This window comes from Bison bison, unplaced genomic scaffold (assembly GCF_000754665.1).
Source record: "Bison bison bison isolate TAMUID 2011002044 unplaced genomic scaffold, Bison_UMD1.0 scf7180017864456, whole genome shotgun sequence".
Classification (NCBI taxonomy): Eukaryota; Metazoa; Chordata; class Mammalia; order Artiodactyla; family Bovidae; genus Bison; species Bison bison.
Window position 1 is genome coordinate 10541776 of NW_011495018.1, and position 9190 is coordinate 10550965.

The 9190-nt window shown below is 45.5% G+C and overlaps 1 protein-coding gene across 3 annotated transcripts in view; it reads right to left on the reverse strand.

Moving 5' to 3' along the window:
* Positions 1-2308: 2308 nt before the first annotated feature.
* Positions 2309-9190, reverse strand: part of WDR11 (WD repeat domain 11) — a 59164-nt gene continuing 52282 nt past the window's right edge. For all 3 annotated transcript variants that reach the window (XM_010859244.1, XM_010859243.1, XM_010859245.1), the window contains 7 exons: positions 8617-8794; positions 7915-8010; positions 7144-7309; positions 6300-6397; positions 5708-5853; positions 4875-4954; positions 2309-3253 (listed from right to left, as the gene is read on the reverse strand). In XM_010859244.1, the coding sequence (XP_010857546.1) occupies positions 3099-3253; positions 4875-4954; positions 5708-5853; positions 6300-6397; positions 7144-7309; positions 7915-8010; positions 8617-8794 (919 nt within the window). In that variant the 3' untranslated portion in view covers positions 2309-3098. The remainder of the gene's footprint in view (positions 3254-4874; positions 4955-5707; positions 5854-6299; positions 6398-7143; positions 7310-7914; positions 8011-8616; positions 8795-9190) is intronic.

The following is a 9190-nucleotide window of genomic DNA, read 5'->3' on the forward strand; positions in this document are numbered from 1 at the left end:
ACCTTGTGGGTCTTGATGAGAGGTCTCTTCCTGTGCAGCCCCCCACCATCCGCCCACACCAGCCCACCCTACTTCAGTTTCATAAAGGCCATAAACACAAGGGAAAACTGGTCCAAGCTACGTTTTTAAGGCAGTGACTGGAGAATGTTCTTTTATCTGATCTTAAATTCTTAACTATTTGTTCAGTCCTTCTGAAGCTGTACATCACAGGGTTTTTAACAGCCTTCTTGCCTAATTGCACTTGGCTTTGCTAAAAATAAACCCAAATCACCTATGAAACCTAGAATATCTTTCCTTCTCTTGTACTTGGAACAGTTACTTTCACCTTGACTAAGTCATGTTTCTCAGTGTCCCGGAAAAAAAATAAGGAGGGTCAGTAGTGTTAGTCGGCCTTTTTAGGTAAAAGAGCCAAATATTGAAGTAAGATGCCCGCAGAGACTCATCTGAGAGCCACAGGCACAGAAAATCTCAGTGGGAGAGAGGTGGGACTTTCATGGTGTTATTTTGTGTGGGTCTTAACATGGCTGATGGAGCAAACACAAGGAACCTTTAAGGACAGGAAAGACAACGGGGCAATATGCTCATCCAAGTGCCCACTGGACCTGCCCATCTAATTGGATTCCAGCAGTTCTCAGGAGAACTGCATTCCTAAAGCCTAGCTCCTTTGCTTTTCCTCTTTTAAAAACACCAGCACATTCAAGTATTGATAGAGCCAATTTAACGGAGAAGGCAATGGCACCCCACTCCAGTACTGGAAAATCCCACGGACGACTGGTAGGCTGCAGTCCATGGGGTTGCAAAGAGTTGGACGAGACTGCACTTTCACTTTTCACTTTCACGCGTTGGAGAAGGAAATGGCAACCTGCTCCAGTGCTCTTGCCTGGAGAATCCCAGGGACGGGGGAGCCTGGTGGGCTGCTGTCTATGGGGTCACACAGAGTCGGACATGACTGAAGCGACTTAGCAGCAGCAGAGCCTTTAAAATGCCTTTATGTTTTAACTGAGGGACTTCTTTCATTCACAAAATGAGAATTTGTCATTTTGAGTCAGTCAAATCAATTGTAAGCAAGATCCCAAAGAAATAAAGCCCTATTGGCTCAGAGAATATTTTCACTTGTCTGTCATTTATTTCTGCCTTGCAGAATTCTTTTATTCTAGATGGAATAACTGCCAGTGTGTACCTGAATACTTTACTTAAATCGCAAAGTGCTGCTGAGGAGAATGAAATACTTTGGGTGATCACAAGCTCAGGAATCATAGACACCTAAGACTGTCCTCAGGCAAGACGGAATCTCCAGGCAATCAAGAGCCGAGAGAGGCACTGTTCTATTGAGGTGAGGGCTACTCTGTAGAGAACTTCTGATCCGGCGCATCTGGGAGGGACATGAGGCTGGTATTGACATTGCTCCATTATTGGTTTTGGGAGAACAAAATGTCCTGCTCCCACTTTCAAAGCAATGTAAAGACCTAAAGCCAGAGTGCAGGGAGGCCCAGGGCTGGTCACCATCTGCAAAACAATCAGCAACAGAACAGGGAAAGGTAGTGAGCGACTCTCTGGTGAGCTGCTCTGCCTGGTCCTCTCCGCACTCCCACAATCCAGCAAAGGATCACCGACTATCTGTTGGCCTCCAATCCCGAGTACACGGAACTTTCAAATGCCCTCTGCTGGAATTTCTACTTCTTTCTCTTTGCTTACTAAAGCCAGCATTCTTTTCTCCCTTAGCTAGTTGATAGCTAGATTAATAAAGTCCATCCTGACAATCATTTAACTACTAAACAATATAGAGAGAGCTGGGTTTGCCTGTGGCCTTTAAAAATTTGGTGGAACCTACCCAGGCAAAGAAAGGGCAAGGAGGTGACCAGTTACAGGACCAATGAACGGATTCTGGGTTTCTTTTAGGACATGTAGCAAAAGCACTGGGCTGGGAACAAGCATTCCTGGGACAGGCCCTTCCTCTCCACGGACCTCAGTTCCTTGTTCAAGGGGGGTTGATATCTAAGGGCAGTGACTACGATTCCATCTAAAAACACCTCTCAGTGGGTGTTAGTACATATGCCACCCTGGACGTCCAGGGGAAAGACAGGAAGGCCATTTCCTCACCTCTCAGAGCCACAAGCTGAGCCCTGCCCACGCAGGAACCCCGGCGGCAGGTGTTCCACCCTGTTCTGTGCTGCGGCCCCGAGTTCCTGCAGCCAGGTTCCGGATTCAGCAAAGCAGTGCTGGAGGGTGGGTAGCTGGACCAACTCCTGAGGCGCCAGCACAGCACCCGACGTGGTGCGCAGCAGCTCAGAGGACACAAAGGCCTGGCTGGGATGAATTCCCTTTTTATTTATCATTTCTGTACGTTATACACATTTAAATTTTTAGCAATAATTTATAAGTCACATTTCATATAGTTCAGTCATGGGAAGAACACAAAGACAGAAATGAGAGCACTGAGCCTTCAAAGAGGAGGTTACTGTAACACATCACAGCAGGAGCTAAAATCTCAAATATCCAAGACTCCACAGACAAAACCTAAAGCTTACAATTTCTCTAAGAGCCTATGCACTTGAAATTACAAAATTCAGCAACTGCCTAAACCAAGAAATGAACAGCTCTGTTTTCAAGGTAAGAAAACAAGGAATGCTGTGGTAAATCACCTTTACTGTTTAAATGTTTCTGCTCTGTTTATACCTGGAATGACTGTATATACACACAGGCACAGCACATATTTCAGTACAGCTCTCACAGACTGCTTTTACTACAGATTTAAATCTAGTCCATGAGAAAAGCAATTCAATTGCTTGGATCTTAAGTTTTAAAAAAATGAAAAGCATTTCTAGGGACTCTTAAAGCTGTCTCCAAAGTATAAAATGTTATACTTTCAATATCTGAAGTGTTCCTGTCTTTCTCTGAGATGAATACGGGTCCTAGGACTGGCTTCTCACAGCGTAAATGCTCACACAGTGTTGGGCATACGTGGCGAAACAGCTTACGAGCGCCCTGGAGAGGATGGCACCCTCGTGGGTCTGGGCTGTGACTGTCCACAGCCAGACCAACACCCCGGCCGCTGCTCTTGAGGCCGGGTGCCCTGGGGCACGGAGACTGGTCACTCTTCAGTCAGTCAGTTCTTGCTTGGGGGATTCCAGTTCATTCAATAAATCTCTGCCAGCTGCTCCAGCCTTTGAAGCAAAAAGAACCGCTCCCTGTTTAAAACCAAGGTTCTTTAAACTTCGGGCATAATCTGCATATATAGCAGAGATGAGCTTCTGTAAACTGCAGTTAAGGAAGAGAAGGGCAGACAGGGCTCCAGCAGGTTCCCACAGGCCGGAAACAAGGACCAGCTCTGGAGAATGTCCAGGGGAGGGCAGTGCAGGAGGAGCACAGGGGGCTCTTCTCAGGGAGGGCACCTGCTGGGGTTGAGTGGGGGCGGGAAGGCGAGGTTTCAGTGTGCAGTGTCCCTGCACTGGCACCAGCTGAGCCCAAAGCCCGACTCCTACAAGACCCAACTAACATTCCCTCAGATGCTTCAAGATCTAAATGCACTTAAGGAGTGGAGAGGGAAGGATGACAGAAGAGAAATACATGCGCAAACCCTTGAGCTGTTTGCAAATCTGAGAGGTTGGCGTTTAAGGGGCAGATCCAGCCTCACTGAGTGGCTCAGACGGTAAAGAATCCACCTGTCATGTGGAAGACCTGGGTTTGATCCCTGGGTTGGGAAGATCCCCTAGAGGAGGGCATAGCAACCCACTCCAGTATCTTGCCTGGAGAATTCCATGGACAGAGGAGCCTGGCAGGCTACAGTCCATGGGGTCGCAAAGAGTCAGACACGACCGAGTGACTTTCACTTTCGCTTTGGGAATGTTAGACAGCCCTGTTCCACTGTGTTCTGATATCCAAAACAGCGCCACTGAATCAGAGCCAGCTTAACCAGTGCCAAGGTATATGACACTGAGTTCAATTTTCTGTTAAAAAATATATACAGAAAAATAAAAAACATGACATGTAGATATGAGGCCACAATGTAACAATTCAAGAAAGAGTGCAATGAGAACAACAAAGCCTCTGCAAACACAAGGACCTGAGAGTAGGATTCTCAAGCTCCTTCTTTTCAAAGAGAAACATGTCACTCAAGTGACGGGTGGCAGAACTGAAATGCTCCCGCTCACACATGACCTGCCTACATGACACGTCTCTCTGAAGTGCCGCTGTGTCTTGTTCCACGTTAGCCCATCCCTGTGGGTAACAGCCAGTCAGTTTTTAATCCATTCTGGTACACATTTATTCCAGCAGAGCCTCCTATACCTTTCCTATACTGCTGCTGCTGCTAAGTCGCTTCAGTCATGTCCGACTCTGCGCGACCCCAGAGACGGCAGCCCACCAGGCTCCCCCGTCCCTGGGATTCTCCAGGCAAGAACACTGGAGTGGGTTGCCATTTCCTTCTCCAATGCATGAAAGTGAAAAGTGAAAGGGAAGTTGCTCAGTCATGTCAGACTCTTAGCGACCCCCTGGACTGCAGCCTACCAGGCTCCTCCGTCCATGGGATTTTCCAGGCAAGAGTACTGGAGTGGGGTGCCACTGCCTCCTCCGTTTCCTATACTAGATCTTCTATTTTCTTTGCAAGTTCAAACAAAACATTACAAAATCTGGGCTCCCTCCACTTCACAGCCCTTCTAGGCTCTCCATTGATCTCACAGCTGATGCTGGTGGGGCAACAACCTTCTTTCTGATTTGTCCCCTCCAGTTTATCCTTTTCCTGGCTCTGGGCAGTCAGAACACAGATCTTTCTCCATACAATAGTTTCCTCCCAGGCAGCACAGCCAATGGGGATGCTTAAAACCCACTCACGGCATCTGGTTCCCCCTCAGCAAACACATCCCAGCAAAGGATATCTGTGTCCTCACTGACTTCGATGGCTCCGTACTTGAGACAAGCTTCCACAAACAAGGCCGCTCTGTCGAAGTACCTCATGCTGCTCAACAGAACACAAAGCACATCAGGAGCTGTGACTTTCATCATCTGGGGGTAGGACCATCCCAGGGAGTGTTTCCATACAAGGATTCTCCACAGAAGCCCGAGGGCTGCATGAGGCACACCAGCACTGTTCTCTGCCCCAGCTTAGAGGAAAGGGGAATTCTCAGGCCCCAACCCTTTGCTCTTTTCTATTAACTCTTATAAAAATTTTGTGAAATCACTGAAATAGAGACAGGACAAGATATCTATAGAGACAGGACAAAAATCCACATACCCAGGTCCAGATTTCACAAGTAACTTTCTGTCATATCTGCCTCAACCTACTTCCCTTAGTTTTAAATAAATAAAATGTCCTATGGTAAGTGATAAGCATTAATTACCCTTCAAGGTTCTCAGAGGGGACACCTCCAAATTGCCACACTTTCTTCCCCCTTCCTCCTGCTTTTCTGCCTTTGTCTCAGTTGTTCTACTCAAAGCTAAATTGACCTCAATTCTTTTTAAAACTTCTTTTTAAACAGGTAACTATTAGGTTTGACTAACATTGGCAGAGAAATAGCAAAGTTCCTAGACCAAAAGAAGAATGAATAAGCATGGATTGCTCCACTCCCTTTAGGTTTTTTCTAAAAAATAAACCTGAAGTATATGCTTCTCCCTTCACTCCCAACATCAAGGACTACCAGCCTCCTGGCAGAGCCTCATGAGCAGTGGTAAATCCTGGGTGGTTCTGACCAGCCACTGACAGTGGGTGTACCTGTGAAGCGTCTCGGCCACACTGGAAAAGCAGCCCAGGGAAAGGAGAACCAGGAGGGCCTTGGACTTCTGGTTCACTTGAGGGGAGCAAAGGTGGTCGACCCACCGTTTCAAAACGTCAGCGCACTCTTCAGAATTTAAGCGGACCTGAGGAAGATGCCCACGTTAAAAAGGACACCCTGCACTATACACAAGGAAAAAAAGAATTCAGTTGAAATGGGATCTATTACCATGAAACAGAGCTCATCTCTGCTTTACCACACAGCCCCTGCTGCTGCAGCGCCGTGACCAGAGGCGACAGGGATCCACAGCTCAGGATCAGCGGGCCTGGGACACCTCTGGGCTGTGTGTAGTCTGGGCCCACACCCCAGAAGGGACAGGAGGCAGCTGCCTTCACTTAACTGCTACCAATGCAACCTCCACTTTGCAGTAAGAAGAAATGTAACTTATACGCAAAGAAGAAGATGAAAGCTGCTAAGAAAATATTTGTAAAGCCACCTTGCAGCCCCCAAAAACACCTCCAAATCATGAGTCAAAAATTCAAGATTGAACTTTCTCGCCCGAAGTTCCAGGCACCTACTAGAATCACCTACTTTGGCAAGCCACGCTGCCCGGTTCCACTCGCCATAGGTCTGCAGGTAGCGGCAGGCGTCCGCAGCTTTGTCTATCAGGCAGAGCAGCTGGACGCCCTCTGGAAGACAAGACAACAGCCCCGTGAGTGACGCTGGAGCTGTCTCTGGCGAGTCACTGAAGGGTAAAAACCACCATTTGACTTCACCTGGTCTTGGACATTTTATACCTACTGGAGACACGACTGACTTAAATTTTAAAATGAAGCATTAAAATAGAGTTTTACAATGTTATCACTCAAGTAACCTGGGTTGGCAGTACAAATACAGTCCAGAAAACAAACAAGTCAAGACTATTTCACTCACTGGTTTTAACGTTTAAGGTTGTCCAATTTATGTCTATTATTTCAGCCATTATTAATAACACCCCTTTTACTCTTTAAAAATGCACTGGTCTAGATGACTAAATTATATGGTCATCTTTTAATATGAGGGCTTCCCTGGTGGCTCAGATGGTAAAGAATCTGCCTGCAATGCAGGGGACCCAGGTTCAATCCCTGGATCAGGAAGATCCCCTGGAGAAGGGAATGGCAACCCACTCCAGTATCCTTGCCTGGACAATTCCATGGACTGAGGAGCCTGGCAGGCTACAGTCCATGGGGTAACGAAGAACTGGACACAATTGTGCGACTAACACTTTCATAATATAAACTGCTAGCAATAATTTATTTTTCTCCAGGGTATATCAAAAAGAAATATTCCTAATAACCAAATACTTTCCTAGGAATGGGTCTGATTTTTCAGAGTACTGACAAATATACACGATTTTTCAGAGTACTGACAAATATACCCCTAAAGCATGCCTCACCTGCCAGTTTTCCGTTGGCGATCATATTAGTTGCCACGAGCTTGATGGTGCTCTGGGAGGGGCCTGACGAGGTGACGGTGGTGACCAGACAGGCTTTCAGTGAATCACAGTAATAATGCTGGTTGTCTGCGCTGGTTTCCAAAAGCAACTGCACAGCTCTGTCTGTCTAATAAGGGAAACGGTTCTTCTAGTTATGAGGCCATTTTCCTCCAACATAACCTTTCAAGATTCATAATTTGGAACACTGAAGTTTTCAGTTTAAAGAAGATTTTCATTGTCAAAAATTATCCATAAACACGTTGCTTACATGTATACAAGTTGAACAAAAGTGCAACACTGCTTCTTTAGGACAAATGTAAAACCACAGGTACACAGGTTTACAGGTACTTATTTAAGCTCTGTACTAGTCAGAGACAAAACCAAAACAAAACAAAACTAGGCAGGCCTCATGTGGCATTCAGTTCACCTCAGTTCAGTCGCTCAGTCATGTCTGACTCTTTGCGACCCCATGAATCACAGCACGCCAGGCCTCCCTGTCTGTCATGTGACATTATGGAAGCCAAAACTACAAGTTGGTTTACCATACATTTTTGCTTTCTCAGAATGTCTGTTGGTCCTATTTTGAGAGAAAGCATATATTTACACTTATACTTTCAGGGAAATGCTATAGTGTGTGTGCACGGTGTTTGTGTGTGATATAAATGATGCCGTAAAATACCAATCAACTAGCAACTCCCTGAAACATGAAAAGAGTTATAAAAACTGACATACTTGACCCAAGAGAAGCAGCTGGTCTGTACATTTCCTTGTATGATCATAAGTTGACCGTTTTACTTCCTGGAGATTAACCCTTTCCAACTGAAATTTCTAGAGCAAAAAAAAAAAAAAAACAGAGAAAATTGAGCCTGGATTTTAAAACTTTTATTTAACTATTAGTAAACATTACTTAGACTTCTGAGTCAAAGAAGAAGTCCAACAATTTAATAAGAATTTGAGAAGAAAAAAATGTTGAAACGTACTATAATCTGTGCGTAAGTCTGCCTGCTTACAGAAACTGGCACTTTAGTAGAGCTGGAAGAAAAATCCCTATGTGTAATTCAGTACTCTACTGGAGGTTAAACAAATTATGAAACTACCTTTATATATATAGAACAGCAAATTCAAACCAAGTAAATTAAGTATTTGTTATTTATAGGAAATTAATAACATGAGAAAATTAAAATGAACCAAGTTAAAAATTTTTAAGGCCCCCCAAAATTAAAAGGCTGTTAATAATAAAATTTTAATGTCTACTAAAAACTCAGTAAGCGTTTATGAGCTTTTCAAGTCCTGAATCAGGCCTTTTTAATGTGACTGTGCCAAGGGACTCATTTCTGTTATGTGGACCTTTACTTAGTACAAAGCTTCCCAACTTTAAGATACTTACAAAGAAAGATGTAGCTTTAAAGGTTTTTAATATACGAAACATAATACCTGAAAATAGGCATTTTCACAGAGGATGTCGTAACATATATCTAGCGGGTTGTTCACTCTGTCCTGAGGAGCAGCTTCTTTAGCCACTGGTGTGCTCGTGGCCTTTTCCTGGGACAGGCTGTGCAGATAGTGGGCGGCGACAGTCCAGAAGTGCAGCTCCGATTCATCACCGTAAAGCCTGGCCAGGGTGAGATCACAGTCTCCACTGACCTCAGGCAGCAGCGTGGGGCCTGGACGGGGTCTCCCCACGGCAGCCTGAAGTGCTGGGAGCATGGTGCTGGCCCATGAAAGACCAACATGCTGGCTGGTGAAGAGCTGAAGCTTCAAGTCTCCAGCCCTGTTACTGGGTCTCAAACAGCACAGGACCCTGACTGCATGGGGCCCCTTCTGACCCAAGCCTCCCTTTGATCTATGTTAAGAGCAACACCGAGGTGCTGTAGCCTGTGCTATTATTTACCTGGTTTGCCATCAACACATCTTTCAATCTGTACCAGTTAAGGAAGAAGTTCCTCTGGGATCACTGACTAGATAAGGTGTGGAAATAATATACTCTTTATTCTCTGGGGAGTGGAGG